Source organism: Adiantum capillus-veneris, chromosome 13 (genome assembly GCF_014529385.1).
Source record: "Adiantum capillus-veneris isolate H3 chromosome 13, ASM1452938v2, whole genome shotgun sequence".
Lineage (NCBI taxonomy): Eukaryota > Viridiplantae > Streptophyta > Polypodiopsida > Polypodiales > Pteridaceae > Adiantum > Adiantum capillus-veneris.
In genome coordinates this window covers 118,886,613-118,905,506 of record NC_140943.1, presented here as the reverse complement: position 1 = coordinate 118,905,506, position 18,894 = coordinate 118,886,613, and the positions used below count along the sequence as shown (strand labels likewise).

General features: G+C 40.9%; 1 protein-coding gene across 1 annotated transcript; it reads left to right on the top strand.

Annotated features, from left to right (window-relative positions):
* The first annotated feature begins 288 nt into the window (after positions 1–288).
* LOC147444744 (sn-2 acyl-lipid omega-3 desaturase (ferredoxin), chloroplastic-like) lies at positions 289–3,707 on the top strand. Its single transcript, XM_086527934.1, has 8 exons — positions 289–891; positions 1,512–1,601; positions 1,832–1,898; positions 1,984–2,073; positions 2,319–2,504; positions 2,608–2,688; positions 2,778–2,915; positions 3,441–3,707. Exons 1-8 carry the CDS (start codon positions 641–643, stop codon positions 3,603–3,605), a joined length of 1,068 nt encoding a protein of 355 aa, XP_086384060.1. The 5' UTR covers positions 289–640; the 3' UTR covers positions 3,606–3,707.
* Positions 3,708–18,894: the final 15,187 nt, after the last annotated feature.

Sequence of the window (18,894 nt, the reverse complement as noted above, 5' to 3'; positions counted from 1 at the left end):
AGATGATCTAGCATGGCATTCAATCACACGCATTATTATGACATTTGAACACACACAATGATAGACGTTGAGAGTGCAAACTCTATCCAATCATCTACTTGTCTGCTCATCATTTGAAGGCGATTTGAGTGATGGAAATTGCTAGCAATATCTCTCTCAAGAGGGAGAGTTTGCATTATTCGTATTATGTGGAAGAGAGCTTTTGAGGTGCACCTCTTCTTCAAAGTGTTATGTGTATACAATGGTAGACATGAAGGATAAGAAAGAAAGCTCTTAAGGTGCACCTGTTCTTCAAAGTGTTAGGTTTGCAATAAAAAATATGAGATGTATTTATAAGGGAGGAAATTCATAAAAATAAATAAAATAATGAGAATGAGGGAAACAACTCATCGATTAATTAGCGCGCAGATCAAAAAAAAATTGTGCAAGAGCAGCTGCGCGACGAGTTGTGATGAGAAGTCGCAGACACACTCCCCCCCGCCCTCCCTTTTTCTCTCTCTCTCTCTCTCTCTCTCTCTCTCTCTCTGCCCTTAACGCATACTCATTACATGCACACCTAGATCATTGCTTGTGAAACGCAGGTATAGCGCCAGCTAGCGCAGCACCAGAAGAGCGCAAGCTTGCAGTAGCAGAAGAGGAGATGGAGAAGCCCTTCGACCCTTCCGCTGCGCCGCCATTCACATTGAGGGAGCTGAGAGACGCCATTCCCCTTCACTGCTTTGTGAAGAGTACCCCTCTTGCCCTCTCCTACTTCTTTCGTGACGTTGTGCTCATCGAAGTGCTGATGTTCTTCGCGGCCGCACTCGATCGGCATACCCTGCTGCACTGGCCCTTCTACTGGCTCCTTCAAGGCACCATCTTCTGGTCCCTCTTTGTCCTAGGTCATGACTGGTAAGTCCATCTTTGATACCTTTCTGTATGATCGTGGTTAACAGGAATCGAACTTTGGCATTTTTTGCTCACTCTTAGAACACATCAAACAGAAGTAGTGTTAGTCTGACTAATGCTTTCCTTCTTGATATCGTCATGGCCAGGCTTGGCTAGTTTGATGGTTGTATCCCCTCTCCTTAATTCACAAGAAGATTTAGAGATATTCTCATGTAGGCAAATCGAGTCTTTTTCCAATGTTTTAATACAATGCATAACATCATAAGCTTCTGCTCGAGAGGCACCGCATACCTAGCTAGGTACGATTGGGGGCAGGGGGTTGCCTCCTCCTCCCCCCTCCCCCCACCGGGCCGGCAGTCCCCGGTGGGAGTCGAGAATGGCCGAGAAAAGTTTCACCTTGTAGTCGTTTGTTGTAAATACGTGTCTATTCCTGAACTATATGTGAATGGTTTAACGAATTTATAGAGTAGATTTTTTTAAATTGATGTCAGAGTTTTTTTTCTATATTTCTATATTTGAGTTGTGTTAAGGCCGTGTGATTGGCATTTCTGATATTTTGCATCTTGCCATGAGCTAATAATCTCAAGATCTTTGACTTTGGAACCTTTGTTTGTTCATGACAGTGGTCATGGAAGCTTTTCAGAAAACAAATGTGTGAACCACCTTGTGGGACATATGGCCCATACTTTTGTGTTGGTGCCCTACCATGGTTGGTAAGCAAAGTCCTTTTGTGTTGCTATGTTGGTAAATAAGGTCCTTTTGGCAGGCACAAATGCGCGCACATGCGCATGCATGTGCGCGGAGACACACACACACACACACACACACACACACACACACACAATGAGATTGCTTCTACATGTGATTGATTTTCAAGGAAATGAATTTGGATTTTGCAAATCCATTTGACATGATAGTTAATGTTCATTTTTCTGTGATGTAGGAGGATAAGCCATAGAAATCATCATCAAAATCATGGTCATGCTGACAAGGACGAATCTTGGCATCCGGTAACATTAAACAAGAATAGAAGTAATTATGAATTTATAGCCAAATTATTTGTAAATTTTGATCATGCTTATGTTTTCTTTGAAGGTTCCTGAAAAGCTTTATAGGGAAATGGATTCAAAAGAAAAGATTTTTAGATATACCCCTTTGGCTTTACTGGCTTATCCAATTTACTTGGTAATATTTAATATTTCTTCTTGACTCAATTCCATAATAGTTCACATGTATTTGGTTGTGCTTGTTCATGTGACTATTTATGTGACATGTTTTTGAGTGCGTGTCACACACAAACGCACATGAAAATATACAAGCATTGTGTAATTTTGTTTTGTGGAATTCATACATCGTTTAAAGTTTTACAAGCGCACACATATTCACACACACTTTGTCCAAATTTAGTAATAATGCATCTTATTTTTTAGTGGACAAGAAGCCCCGGAAAACACGGATCTCACTTCCATCCTGATAGTCCTCTTTTCAAGAAGGTTGAAAGAAAAGTTGTTTTGACCTCAACAATTTGGTGGATATGCATGCTTTCTGGATTGGTGCTATTAAGTTGTGTATTTGGTTCAATGTGGATCCTCAAGCTATACTTTGTGCCTTACTTGGTGAGATCTCTTTATCATATAAGTCTCTTCATGAAATTCTTCTTGATTGGGAATCTCATACAAAAGCACCAATTTTGATCATAGTGACTGTTCAACTTTGCAGATTAGCGTTGTTTGGCTCGACGGTGTGACCTACTTACAACATCATGGCTATAAGGAAAAGGTGCCATGGTATAGAGGAAAAGTAGGTAAAGTGGTAGCATAGATCATACTTCATTGATATATTTTTCTCATAATTTCAAATTAAATTAATTTGAAACCCTTTTAATGTAGGAATGGAGCAACATTAGAGGAGGTCTATCTACTATTGATCGAGATTTTGGCGTATTGAACAATTTGATGCACAGTGTAGGGACCCACGTTGTGCATCACCTCTTTCCGCAGATACCTCATTACCATCTTGTTGAAGCGGTAAAACATTTTGGCATTGTTTAAGAGCTAATTGCCTTTGAATTCATGTTAATGTGGATTTATTTCTTCAATCATAGTAGGTATTTGTAGATAGGACATCTTTCTCTAAGCATGTGAATACATACATGCACATTACAAAAAAACACTTTGCCATTTATTAGGGTGGAAGCATGCTAACAAGTTTTATCAAGAAGCATATCCATAGACAATGTTAGTCACCATAAATTTGAGATACGTTAACTAGGTCTAAAGATGAGGGATATGTGTGTGTGTGTGTGTGTGTGTGTGTGTCACCTAATAGCACTTTTTTGTGTGTGTGTGTCTCCTAAAAGCACTCAAAACAAGCAGTCGAAATCTAAAAGCTTTGACAAATTTTGATTTGATTTGCATAATAGTACCTTTTACCCAAGTGAATGTGTTTTTAGCCATACCAAGTTTAACTTGAGTAACTACTCTCAATAATGTCATTACTGCCTCAAAAGTTAATTCATGTACTAGCTTATTGTTTTTCATCTTTTATTGTAGAATGAAGCCATCAAGTCCATCCTAGGAAAGTATTACCGCGAACCAAAAAAGTCGGGCGTGCTCCCCGTTCATCTTATCAAGCAAGTACTAACGAGCCTTCAAGAAGACCATTATGTTGATGATGAGGGTGATGTAATTTTCTACAAATCAGATAAAAGACATTGAACTTAGTGAGATCATATGCACGTTTTATGATTTCTTTTCATGCATGGAGCAAGTGCATTTTATATGGATGAAATATTCTGGAAATGGAAGTTTTCATGGAAAGATTCTCTCTCTCTCTCTCTCAACTTTGTCTATATTACATTACTTTGTGTCTGTACATCTTTTCTTTATCTCTTCTACAATGCGCTCTCTCTCTCTCTCTCTCTCTCTCTCTCTCTCTCTCTCGATCTTTCTTTGTGGCTCATCATAGTTCCATGTTTTTTAGTATGGTTTGATCAAACACTATGACAATATGTCGAGTTTGAGAAAGTATGGAGGAGGTAGATCTATGTTTGGAGTCTTTTTCAAGACATTTGTGGTAATAATTTTAGCACTCGTCTTGCATAAGAGCCGAAAAGTGGATTAGGCAACTAAACGTGACTCATGCCAGATTTTGGTGACATGACCATAACTTTTGTATCCAAGATGAAACCTCCATTGGACTTCTTGAGTATTGGCTCAAGATGTATAAAATACTTTGGGAAAATTTTTGGATTCTATAGTCCAAAAACAAGAAAACCCATATCGCAAAAATAGTAAAATATTTAGAAAGTTGTAATTTATTGCTCAAGTAGGAATGTCACCAATCTTTATTTGGATGTCACAGAAGTTTGTTAGCCGGATTATATACAACTAGCTGCAAAATGAGAGAGATTTCAAAACAATCTTGGCCATGCTAAATAAAACAAAAGAAACCTTACTTTGAGAGAATTAAGTAAACTTGACAAATTAGTCTTAATTTGAAATAGTTTCCATGGAAACATGCCTTTAGTACTCAATGGTTTATTTTCTTAACTTTGTTACCATATACATGTGGTAGTGATGTGTGTGAGCACACTAGGACCGTCGGGGCATTTTTTCCCTCTTTAGGAGGTTTTTTCCTCCGAGCAGTATATATGCTTATCACTCTAGGGCTATTCATCTTTCCATTGCACATTAAGTAACACACTCTCTATTGTGTGCCTTGAGTTTCCTTCGTCTTCTCCAAGTTGTGGGTGTTTCTCTGCAATTCTAATTTCAACAATTGGTATCAGAGCAGGTTGTGTCCTCCCGGGCTTAGTCGCCAGCTGCTCTAGCACACACCTCCTCACTTTCTTCGATTTTAGTGAGCTTTGGCAAGCGTTCGTAGGTTCACAAATATTTCGAAAAAGCTTGTAGAGCTTGGTCTGCTTATATTTTTGATTTGGGCTCATTTCGGCCTCTGTTTCCACTATAGGTAGTACTGCACAGGCTATTTTGTCATTTTGTGCAGAATTTTTGTCAGTGTCGTTTTCTGCATAACAGGCGTCTTACAGTCTTTTACAGTTTGTGCTATATAGCATGTGTTGTTCCCGCTCCGTTTCTCCTATTTTCGGACAGTTTTCACATCAGGTGCAGCATTTACCATGGCTAACAACGACGACACAGATATATTCAAGATGTTTGCTGTTGAGGACAGGTTGGATGGGGACAACTACTCTATGTGGGCTTATATGATACAACATGTTCTTGTGTCAAAGGGCGTCTGGAACATTGTGCAGGGCATTGATGTACGTCTTGGTTCTGAGGATGAAGGCGATGTTGAGGATGTTGCAGGTCTTGCTATAAGGATTGCTGCAGTTAGAGTTGTTTTGCCTACGACAGAACAAGCTAGCTCATTGGGATGTAAAGGATGCGCAGGCTCATGCATTGATTGCGTTGTCTATGAAGCGCACCATTGTTCTTCACATCCGTTCAGCAAAATCTGCAAAACAGGCTTGGGATATTCTAGCAAGTCTTTATGCAAGCCGCAATGAGGTTAAAATTGCTTTGCTGCGTAAAGAGCTGGAATTGAAGATTATGCAAGAGGAAGATGATATGGACACTTTCCTTACTAGTGTCAAGGATATCAATGAGCAACTTATTTCTGCAGGTGAAGTCATTTCAGACAATTCCCTTGTGCAGACTGTTCTTGATGCCTTACCAGATTCCTACCAGACTTTTGCTAGTACTTGGAGACTGATGATCCAAGGAAATCCTGAAGTTGTTAAATTTGATGCATTATGCACATTGCTATTGCAAGTCACTTTTTAGAAAAAATAGGATTAGGCAGCGTGCAGTTAAACAGGCTTTTATTGCTTCTCAAAGAAAGGGTGGTAACAGTAATGTAGCCACTTCTTATGGTTCTGCTGCGAGTGGCAAAAATTCTGTTCCTAATGCTTCTGCTAGCAACAATTCGTCTAGAAATTCTGGTGATAAGGGCAAAAAGAAGATGCGTTGCCACTATTGTAAAGCTAATGATCACTTGATCAAGTCGTGTTCTAAGTTAAAGGCCAAAGAGGCTAAGAAGAAAGAGGGTGGTTCCACTGTAAATGCTGGTTTCACTACAAATGCAGTCATTGTTGAGTCTTCTGTGAAAAGGAGACTATAATGCTGATGTTGATGCAGAATGGGCTTTTAGCGCAGAGTGCACTTACAGTCCTGTTGTCCATGATGCATGCTTCTCAGTTGCTGCCGATTCACATGTGTGGTATTTCGACAGTGGTGCTACAAAGCACATTACCTCACATCGTGAATTGTTTACCTCTCTCAAGTTTGTCTCTCATGGGAATTCAGTCACTTGTGCCAACAATGCCTCTTATCCAGTTTAGGGAGTTGGAAAGATTGTGCTTACTGCTGCTAATGGCAGTTCTTTCACACTTGTTGATGCACTTTATGTACCTGGGATCAAGAAGAATCTCTTGTCTGTATCCGCACTTGCTAGACTTGAACTTGTAGTCAAATTTGTGAATGACATATGTACAGTTCATGATCTCAATTTTGGTGATGAAATTGTTGCATCTGGCCTTTTGTGCCATGGGCTTTATAAGCTCACTTTGTATGACAAGTGTGGAAATTTTTTTGCAAATGTTGTTGCAGATTCAAGGGCTATTTCAGATGCAAAACTTTGGCATGCACGTTTTGGTCATCTGAATTTTGTCAGTTTGCTGCGCTTGCAGAAATCTGATATGGTTGCTTCTTTGCGGCCTCTTGAAGCACTTGTCAAACATGTTTGTGAAGACTGTATTTTGCGTAAGATGCAGCGTTCTAAGTTTCTAAAGGATGGTTCAGTTTGGGCCACATGCATGTTGCAGCTTGTACATAGTGATGTTTGTGGGCCCATGCAAACTCCGTCCTTGGGCAATTACCTATACTTCGTGACTTTCATTGATGATTACTTTAGGCATGCATGGGTATTTCCGCTTAAAGTGAAGTCCGAAGTTTTTATCTTCTTCAAACAATTTCTGGCTATGGTTGAAAATGTCTTGAAATGTACTATGGGCACCCTCCATTCTGATCGAGGGGGGAGTATATGTTTCATGAATTCAATGCATTTCTGGCTAGTCATGGGATAAAACACCAATGTACAGTGCCTTATACACCTTAGCAAAATGGTGTTGCTGAGAGGAAAAACAGGTCACTGACGGAAATGGCACGATGTATGGTCAAAAGTCAAGCTTTGCCGCATTCTTTTTGGCTTGAGGCCATCATGTGTGCCACTTATGTACTTAACAGGTGTCCTACGAAAGCTTTGCAGTCTATTACTCCATATGAAGCATGGCATGATAGAAAGCCTTCTATTGAGCAGGAAGATAATGTGCAAATGTAAGAAATCTTTGTATGGGTTGAAGCAATCTCCGCATGCTTGGTATGCGAAGACTGACACTCATTTGGTCAAATGAGGCTTTCGTAATAACAGTCCAACAGAAAGCACATTGTATGGAAAGCATGAGGGTGATGTACTTCTTATTATTGTTCTCTATCTGGATGATTTTTTGATCACTGCATCAAATGAGAGACATATTGCTGAATTTAAGGCTGATTCAAATGCTAATTTCAAGATCAAAGATTTCAGGTTGTTGCATCATTACTTGGGTATACAATTTATGCAATGTGATGGTGGTATTGCCTTGTGTTAGACAAGTTAGATAGAGACATTGCTATGTAAATTTGGACTCGAGGATTTCAAACCTATTGCCACTCCCATGGAAACAGGTTTGAAATTGTGTCTTCATGATCCTTGTGATCCTACCAATGTCACTCTTTACCAAACTACTATTGGCTACCTTATTTATGTATGAAACACAAGGCCCGATATTCAATTTGCAATCTCACAAGTTAGCAGATTTATGTATAACAAGTTGTCAAGAGGATTTTTGGCTACTTGAGTGGCACTCTACGTCTTGGCTTGTTTTATCCCAAGGGGGGATCATTGCCACTAGATTTACATAATTTTTTCGGACTCAGATTGGGCTGATCGCTTTGACGCGCGAGTACAAGTGTTTTTTATTTCATGCTCGATATTTCACGTGTCTCATGGTTGAGCAAGAAGAAACCTACAGTGGCCACTTCTAGTTGTGAGGCTAAGTACAAGGTAGTCTTCACAGCTACACTTGAGTGTGTATGTCTCATACGCCTTATGAAACTGATTTGGGTGTTGGACAGGACACTGCCAACACTATCTACACTGACAGTCAGAGTGCATTGGCAATTGTGAGGAACCGACTTTTTCAGGCTCGCACAAAGCACATTGAGGTACATTACCACTATGTCAGGGAGAGGCTCTCAACAGGACAACTTGGCTTATGTGCCAATAGAGGACAACCTTGCAGATCTTTTTACAAAGGCATTGTCTTGTGAGAAATTTGAATCTTTTCAAAAGTTTTTGGGCTTACTCCCTTTTGTGGACTGATTATGTCCTTAGAGGGCATGACACTTCCCTATACTCTATGTGCTAGGTCTCATCCACCACATCACTCCTAAGGGGGGGGTCTGTTACTATATACATGTGTTAGTGATGTGTATGAACACACTTAGGACCGTTGGGGCATTATTTCCCTCACTAGGAGGCTTTTCCCCCATGCATTGTATGTATGACCATCACTCTAGGGCTCTCTTATCTTTCCATTGCACACTAAGTAATACACTCTCTATTGTGTGCCTTGAACTTCCTTCATCTTCTCCAAGTTGTATGTGTTTTCTTGCAACCCTAATTTCAACACTAATTGAAGAATGCTATCACACCAACACACAAATGCATACCAATAAACCTAGCTAGAAAATCATGACTCTAATACCACTTGATGGGATTGGGATCATGCTAGCTAAGGGGGGTGAGAGAAAAACATCATGCACACAAGTGAGTGTGTCTAGATTAGATTTTTACTCAAGAAAATTAGGTTCCAAGATAAACTAGCTTGGACTCATAAACACGATCTTGAGTAGTTGGCTAGCGCATCACAATATCATCAAGACAAGAGACATGTAATTCAAACTTGGAATGGTTGTTTATTCATGAAAGGAGCTTTAAGTAGCTCTATAGATTTACACCATTACATGTGGGATAATTTTACCTCTTCTCTCATTCACTCACACTCTAGTGACTCTAGGACAAAGCCCAACCTTACATCCACTACAAGCAATATTGTCCAAGCAGTTTTGTTATTTTGTGTACAATTTTTATTAGTGTCATTTTCTACATAATAGGTCCCTTTTAATCTTCTTTGTGTTGTTTACATGTTGTTCTTGCTTAATTTCTGCTCTGTTTGGGTAGTTTTCACATTAGGTGCAAGCACTCATCATGGCTAACAACAACACAGATGTGTTCAAGATGGTTTGCAACTCATGAAAAATTGGATGGGGAAAATTACTCAATGTGGGATTACATTATGCAACATATTCTTGTGTAAAAGGGCATTTGGACTGTTGTGCAGGGCATTAATGTATCTCTTGGTTTTGTGGATATAGGCAATGTTGAGTATGTTGCAGGTTTTGGTGGCAGGGTTGTTGCTGGCTATTTTGCCTAGTGTTGAGAAATCTTGTTAGGCTGTTAGAGATGCGGATCCTCATGCATTGATTTCATTATCTATGAAGTGCACTTTTACTTCTCACATTTGTTCAGTTAAATTTGCAAAATAGGCTTGAAATATTTTGCCTAGTCTTTATGCAAGTCACAATGAGGCTAAAAGTGCATTGTAAAGAGATGGAGTCAAAGATTATTCATGAGAATGATTGTTGGTGGACCGTCACGATCGGTCGAAGTAGCCTAGTGAGAATTCAAAACAACATAAAATTTGTCAATCCGAGGATGTAGCTAACCCGACTTGTTTATGGAGACGTCGAATGCAATGTCCTAACAACAATGCATTAAGGGAAAGGTGTCACTCTCAAGTCAAGAAGCAACTAAGGAGAAAACACCTAAGTCGCCCATGTGGTCTATCTCTCACTCTAATGGTCATTACGGTGTCAAATAAACTTCAAATGACATGAAAAATGAGATTAGGGTTCTCTAGACCATAGGCAACAGGTTCCCAACAACAAAACATGTAAAAGTTGTCTTCGGGTAGGTGAGAAATTGTGACCTTTTCCTACTCTTACCTTCACCAAGAAAGACAAATGAGGGGTCATTTGGATTCTCCTAAGGCCTACTTACCTATCTCAATGCTTAGTTTCACTTCAAACACCACTAACAACTCACAAAGAACAATAAAAACAGAAGGTGACCTAGAGCTAAAATCGCTCATTGCATCGCGCGCGCGTACACACACACACACACACACGCACATTCAAACACAACACATTAGACATTTACCCAATGCTACAAGTGAGAAGAAGCAACACAAGGCATTTTATTAGCAGTGCTTACACATGCAAGGAGTAGTGAACGTGTAAGAGTAGGCTTGCTCTTCACTATGTAAGCTCAGTAGTTATTCGATTCCCCAATAATTACAAAGTTTTGGCTTATATACACAGGGTTAAAATTGGGTATTTTGGCTAGAAAGAGATAATTATTACAAAAATGTGGTGGACTTAGGAGATTCTAGTCTCATCGAGTACAAAGCAATCCCGATAAAATCAGGTTTTGTCCGCCTTACATTGCCAGCTTAGGCATAAAATTGAATGACAGTAAATGAGTTGACCCATTGTCGTGTTGTGGCACGTACATAGTGTGAAATAAAAACATTGACCTCACATTTGTCACTTTCTGATGCATGGAAAGAAAAGCAATAATGTACATATTGTGAAATATGCTAAAGCGGCTACTATGGTTGCTATCTTGTACATACCTATCCGGGGAATCGTGTCCCTATACGTGGCACCTTTTGCGTGCTTTCCCACTTTATAAGATGCTTAATTTGGTTTGAAAATATTCATACTCCATGCATTTTTTAGTGGCACACTCATCTCGCCTATAAAGACTGATGCAGGTAAAACTGCCAAAAATAACAGCTATCATGCATCGCTGCAGAATTACATGGAAAGTGTTTTTATGCTTATGAGAGTGTTACCTTAAATTTAGGGATTTTTATAACTTAATTTGGGATTTTGGAATTACATGGAAAGTGTTTTTATGCTTATGAGAGTGTTACCTTAAATTTAGGGATTTTTATAACTTCATTTGGGATTTTTCACATAAAAACTGATATTTTTTGGGTTAAAAATGAACTGAAAATGACCTAGTTTTGGTCCGAACTGGAAAAATGGCCCAAAAATTGACACATCGGTTCATATTTCCATGGGGAAGAGAGAGAGGGATTATTTTCAAAGAGAAAACCTCCAATTTTCTTCTAATGTTCAGTAGATTCCATGGTTACCCAATCTCTCTGTGTTGCAGTCCCGCCTCTTCGTAATCTTGCATCTGAGCTTGTGAGGGAGTGAATTAGGGTTTCCCCTAAAAATGGTGTGTGGGCTTCAACTTGGAAGCCCACAACTTGACTTGTAAGGGAGTCAATTAGAGGTTTTCCCTAATCAAAATCGTGTGTGGGCTTCAACTTAGAAGTTCTTGAATCTTTGAAAAAGCAGAAAATCATCGCCGTAGATGTGGAGGCTCGGGCATTCCTTTCAATTGTTTGATGTTACGACTATGTAATTGGAGGCGTGGCTACATGATACCTTGAAAGGAATGTAAAATCCCAAAGCAAAGAAGTATTTGTGCACATATGAATATGGTGTGATAGCACAGACCATGGCAGAAGAGTTTGTGATAGCTTCAGTGATGCCTTGAAAAGAGATCTTATGTTTTTTAAGGATGGCAAGATCCATTTGCAAGAGACAAGTATTCCATTAGGAACTAACTTTGGAAAAGGAGGCATGTGGAAGTTACTAGAGGATATGGCCACCAGTCATGTTATTTCTACATTGGAGGCTGCTACCTATGGGGAAAAGATAGAGCTAATTCCAAAGCATTAGGAAAAATATGAACCCTCTAGGGGCCCTTTGGGATTAAGGTTAATTAGAGGCCAATCAATGAGAAGAGGGTGGTGGACACACTCTATGCCCTCAAAAATGTAGGGGGACAAAGTAGTCTTACACTTCTTAATGGACTCTTACCTAGTTCTCATGAAAAGGGGGGGGGGGGGGGTTGGACCATATGGAACCTCCAACTTCCTTCCTTTTTTATCCGATTTTGAAAAAATTCGCAAAATTTTGAAATTTTACAAAATTTTAAAACCTCAAATCTTATCTTCTCAAAACCCCCCTAAATCTTTTTATGGTCAAAAAAGCATTTTTTTGACCTCAAAAAGTCAAAACGTGCACACAAAAACCCTAAAATTCAAATTTTTTAAAGAATTTTTGAAAAATCTTTTTTTACTATCAAGAACCCCCAAAAGTAGTCCTTAGGAAAAAAGGTGATTTTCTCTCTTTAGAACCCCTTTTCCAACCCCTCCTTGGTTGCAACCATCACACTCATCCTCTACTCCAACACTCTCTCTCTACATCGTCTCCATTGCTGCAGCAAGGAAGCTCTTCTCTTCTCCCTATCACCTTCCATTGCCACACCAAGCAAGGGTTATCCACCTTCTCCTCCCATTGCCGCCCCAAGCAAGGGTTAACCACCTTCTCCTATCACTTGATCCCACCTACATTGTAGCAACAAGCAAGGTCCTGCTCCTCCTCCTAATTTTCTTTGCTCAATCATGGACAACTCTACTTTGCAAAGGCAGCCAAAGGATGAGGTCACAGCACTTGCATGCCACAACACTAGAGGTATAGATGATGAGTGGGTGCCACAAGAGTTTACCAAAGGTGCTTGGGTATACATGCAACCATCTGCTATTGGCCCTCATCGTGTGCGGAATTGTGAAAACTTGGATCATCATTGGAAAGGAAAGCTCCTTGGCTTCAAGAACCGCAAAGACAAGGGGACCGTAGCCATTGTGCAACATGTTTTCTCAATGTCAAGCATGCAATTGCAACAACCACCTTGATTTCCAACACATTGTAAGTACATATTACAAAGCTAGGTGTGAAATCACAGTGTAATGTTATTATGGATTCATACTTAAGATTTGCCATGCATTTATTGTCATATTTCCATCCACGTTGGTGGAGGAGCAGCCACTACATAGTCTCTCCGGCACATTCAATGCTACACATGCGGATATTGGAGCAACAATGTTCGCACATCTTTGCCCAACCAAACTGGTGCAAAGAAGGATTTTCTTCTATTCTCACTCCTATACTGTGCCTACTTCTACACAAGAGTTTGGAACGCTTGAACCCATCAAAGTAACTTCCTTATTAAGTATGGAGTGGCCGGTGCCAGATTTGTGGTCGATAGCATCTTTCAAGCAAAAGATGATAATAGATGTCCAAAACTCTTTGAAATACTCTAAAGCTTCTAGGTCTGTGGGCTTGAGTTGGTGTTTGCCTATTCATTGTTTTGTGCACATTTTTAAAGAGTTTAGATTTGTGGAGACTACCACAATGCTTGTATGTAAAGATGTGCATTATGAGGAATTAGGAAGGCTTTTATAAGAGGACTGGGGTTTTGTGGAGGGCATGCACAGTGGGGACCGACACCGTTGTAAGGTTGGAGCTTCACGTATTGGAATGCGCTATTTGAAATCTCGCACCTCCTTGTACATACAATTTCACTATGATCGTTGGATGTGCAAGCTTGGAGTGTGGACTCCCTTACAGAGTGTAGACGGCACTATTGCAAGCTTTGACATTGCAGTGAAGATGCCCAACAATGCTTTGGAGGCAGTCCAAGTGAACAAGTATTGGACTCTCAGTAATGTGCGAGAACATTTGGTTATTATAAGTTTTGAGGCCCTTCAACAAGCACGATTTCATTTACAAGGTCACAAGGTGAGAATCCTTCCACCACATTTTCAATACATCAAGTTTGTCGATCATTGGATGCTTACTGTAATGAATGTCTGCAGATTGGGAAGAGAATGGAAGACAAATTGAAGGTCGAGGAGGACTGGGGAATGGACGGAACTATGCTATCGCTCTTATAACTTTGTAACTCTTGCAATTTTGAAAAAGATCCCCGATGTAATCAACATGATTTGCTTCTGCAAATCATGTCTTTGAATATACTTTTTCACATTGAGATGAGAGATCATTTTTCGGTGAAAGTGCATCTTTTTTTTAATGTCTTTAAAAAAGGGACCATTATAAAAGGGGGGCCGCATAATCATTCACTATTTTCACTTTTGCAACTCTTGAGCTCCTCCACTCTCTATCTACACCCCAGGCTAGACATGGACGCTTCCACAGCCTCTGCATCTGCACCCACATCCACCCCTTTGTCACGCTTCATCCTCTTCCTCGAGGACACCAAATACAAAGGGAAGTTGGACCTCCACACCTTTTTTACTCGTCTCCCTGACCTTGCACCACAATTGCCCTTCACATGGATGCATTTGCGGAGATTTTTGCGTTCATGGAGGAGCACATCATAAAATAATCCGTATATCTGGGTGCCTTGCGATCTTTTGTGCTACATACACAAAGGTGATCGCCTATTCTCCAAGTGGTTGTGACGATTCCAAGAAATTGCCACTGACGCATGTCATTTCTTGGACGAGCAATCCCCGGGGGTGTCAGCGCTCAAGAAGCGCAAGTTGGGGGTGGAGTACCTTTCTCGGCTAGCAACATTTATCTTCTTGGTGAGCGAGGAACCTGATTTAGAGGAGCTCTGCTTACCACACCTTCAGGTTGGGTCCTTTATCAAGGACACCAAGGAGCAGGAGGTTATCCCCATGAATCTTGCAGCAGAAGGAAAGACACTTCGGCTTGAGTACCCAGGGGGCTCGAGGAAGTGGTTGAGAAATCCATCGTTGTGGCTGGCCCTAGTGACACTCCAGTGCCACTACCATTAATGGATGTGGCTATCCCAGAGGTAGAAATCAGACGCTTCTCCTCAGTGGTAGTGGACGGGGAGGAGTATGTGTTTATGCATGATTTGGAGAAAGCATTTGGCCTGCGCATGGATGAATGCTTGAGCGTGCTATGCAATAGCACCAAATGTCCCTTAGACAATACGCCAGATACCCTAGAAAGCAAGCTCTTGCCATTTGGGGACTTTGTTGCTGACACTATTGTAGTTGTATGTGTGGAGGTCCTGGCAGTAGAGCAGTTGCATGTGACTGAGGAAGAATTCCAAGCCATGCAAGCCAAGGTTGAGGCCGCTAGGATGCCTATGCCATTATGCAACCTCCCATCTGATGATCAAAAGCTCGTAGTTGCGGTGCATGGGAGCATTGACTTGGATGCAAAGGGCAACAGGGAGGAGGACGACAAGGAGGAGGAGGTAAACTCTATCCTAATTTTCATGTTATTATTTTATCCTTCATTGTCTTTTTTCTCAACCTTCATTGGTTTATGACAGGACGTCGTGGAGGTTGATGATTTTGCTGCAAGGACGAGTGGCAAGCGGACGGGCTTTGGACCTCAGTCTTCCCTTGCGCATTACCTAGGACAACTCCCCCTGGTGATGTGGCCATTATCCATAATGAATTTACTCCCCAAGCCCATTTTATGACTTGGTCGTTGAAAGCTTTGAGCAAGTTTTTGTGTTTGAGCAACATTGCTCAAACTGCGCTTCTTGTGTTCCTAGTGCGTAGATCCCTTGTATGCATAGTGTTAGGCACTGGCTTCCATGGTAAAGTGCTTGCCTAGATAGGGATACATGCTTCCATTGGCTCAACTGATCCAAAGGCCATAGCGCAGTCCCACTTGACTAGGGAGTTGCCTTATGCGCAAGATAGGCGCCAGAAAATGGTCAAGAAAATTATGAACTCCTCAGATACATGATGTAAACTCACCTTTTGGAAGTAATAAAAAATATTCGAAATTGTCTCTCTATCTTGTAAATTCTTCTAAATGTGATTCGTCAATCTTGAAAATTGTTGTAATTGGTGATATGTTTCAATAAGCTGTGTCTTTTTGCTTGAAGTAACAACACAACGAAAGTTGGATGCACATGATACTGGGGAAAGTATGAAACACATTTGAGTAAGAAGAAGTGGTTTCTCTAAAGTAATGATGCAAAACCAATTTCTTTCAGTTAATTTATGTTTTTAAAGTATCTTTGGGGGTAGAGAAGCCTACCAGGTGCCAAAAAAATGGTGGCCACAGGGCGTGCAAATGGCCCATCCATCAGTTTTGGATGGCACATTTGTGCGCCCTTGTGGCCACCCTTTTTTTGGCACCTAGTAGGCTTCTCTACCCCCTAGGATACTTAAAAAACATAAATTAACTCAAAGGAATTGGTTTTGCATCATTATCTTAGATGGAGCCTTGTGGCCACCCTTTTTTTGGCATATGGAGCATATGTTTGCACTCAAGGAGACTAGAAAAGGTGAATCAACTCTGAATTTAAGTTTTCAAGCACACTATCACCTGCTTTAGCTCTACCTAATACACCCCTGCACCAAAAGGCCCAATTACATTGGACATTTGAAAAATCTAAATTTTAATGTTGCATAGACACTTGGTTTCACAATATGTTAACTTTTTTGATATCCTATGGGGTAGTCAAAGCTTGAAATTGCCAAAAAAAGGGAGGCCACAAGGCTCCATCTAAAGTAATGATGCAAAACCAATTGATTTTAGTAAATTTATGTTTTTTAAGTATCCTAGGGGGGTAGAGAAGCCTACCAGGTGCCAAAAAAAGGGTGGCCACAAGGGCGGGCAAATGGGCCATCCAAAACTGATGGATGGGCCATTTACGTACCCTTGTGGCCACCATTTTTTTTGGCACCTGGTAGGCTTCTCTACCCCCCAGGATACCTTAAAAACATAAATTTACTGAAAGAAATTCATTAATTCAGAGAAAACACTTCTTTTCACTACCTAGTACATCCCTGCACCAAAAGGCCCAATAACATTGGACATTTGAAAACCTAATTTAATGTTGCATAGACACCTGGTTTCACAATATGTTAACTTTTTTTATATCCTATGGGTAAACAGAACTTGAAATTGCAAAAAAAAGGGTGGCCACAAGGGTCACACATGGATAATAGACACAGTAGACACAACTATTGATCATATTGTCATTGCAAAGTCATCTCATTACAAAGATAAGGGTGTGCAATACAAAAAGAGGGGTAACTTCGGCTAATGCTCGAAGTCTCGTCGCAATCGACGTGCAATCTACATATCTTTTGGCTGTATTGTCACTCGCTTTGCATGAATGGCACATAGGTTGGTATCTTCCAACACCGAAATGATGTGGGCCTCTACAGCTTCTTGAATAGCCTCTAGCGCTATTGCTTGCATTCTATATTAATTTCCATAGCTTTGAAGCACCTCCTTCATTGTGCGAGCAAAGGGGGCGCGTCGAAATAAAAGCTCTGTAGTCTTCTGGTAGTGGCGGATTTCTGCAAATGCCCTTGCTATTTTTCGGCGTCGCTGCGGTTGTCTTGGGAGCACTTGCACATTTGCTGGCTGGTGGTGTTTAGGCTTCTTGAAAAACTTTGACATGCACCTGTTTACATGCTTAGGGGTTGGATCTGCAGCCTCTTCCCTTGGCTCTCGATCTTGTGCTATGGGAAGAGCTCCCTGGCCTCGAGGCAATGTCTTCCCTCCAATGGGCACCCGTTGTGTGTGCGGTATATCAGCTCGCAGCCATGGTGGCTCACTCTCTGATTCAGTGTTTGTATGGACCACCCGAGTCCTGGATGGTCCTGCTTGTGATTGGTGGCGTGAGGGCTTCTCCCTATCAAACTCTGTTGTTTGATGGGCCTTTTCTTCTCTCCAGCGCTGGGCACATTGCTTCATTCTTTTTCTAGGTGTTTGTTCTTGTGGACGTGGAGATTCAACAACCCTTGATGACTCTGGTGCCCTACTACCATGCCCACTGCCAGAAGAGTTCCTGGAATGGCAGGTGTCCGTGGCCGTTTTCTTGTGCCTTTAAGCCATGCCGGCTTCTCACATCCTTGAGGGTGTTTTTGTTTGCAGGCGGATGCTCTTTCACGGTTTGTTTGGTGCGCGCCATTTCGTGTGGTAAGAGCTCACCTGTTCTTAAGAAATGAGTGGTTTATGAGAGCATGCAATATTTATAAGGGCCCATTTAAAAAGGGCCCTGTTCACACTAATTTAAAAAAAAAAACCATTATTTTTTAAATGAACATGTCGTAAAGAGTTGGACCCTACGTTCATGTGTAGTGACTCGCGTAGAATCCACTTTGATCCTTGTGATACTCTGCATCGCCTCCATGCAGCATGCTTGGCGGGACCTTGCGACATTTTCCACTTGTTGCTATGCTCTTGACGACTCCATTTCCACACTTCAATAGCAATCTTGAATTGTCGCGCACGCTCCATTGTGAGCTTACGAGAAAATGTTGTGCGAAAAAACCAGTTGAACATCTTCTCCAAATAATTGGCTTCCACCATTCCACCACCATGTCGAGTATTTTTGAAGTACACTCCCCTTGCTGGGACTTCTCCATGCCTTGAGTGCTAAAAATTTCAAGCGATCCATACTTGTGCATAAAAAATGCACCAGGCGCAAACAAGATATGTTGTTCACATGAGTAAACGATCCACATTATTTAATAAAAACAATCCCTTGTAATAAATTCACCACGTAACATGGCTTACCATGTAATGTGTGATGTTATTTTCACCCCAAGCAAGGGTGAAGACCTTGGTAAAATCTGCCAAGGCTTCTTGAAATGATTGGCGTTGTTCTTCTGTTGTGCTGTTAAGGCCCATAAGGTAGACCATTTTATCAAAATGTGCCCAAACTTGCTTGCGCTTGTTTGCAAGCTCGCCATTTGAATCATTGTCAGTAGTAGCTTTGCATAACTCCTTTCAAAGCTCCCAAAACTTACCTGCCTGTTGATTGGAGCTGTTTTGAGCAGCATATCGACTTGGCTTTCCTTGGGAAACTTTCTTCAAAAAGTGTCTAGCTTTTTGTCCACTCATTGACACTTGTTGAGCAATTTCATGGGCCTCCCCTGTGTTCTTTGCATCAATGATAGACACATTTCCGCCGTGATAGCCA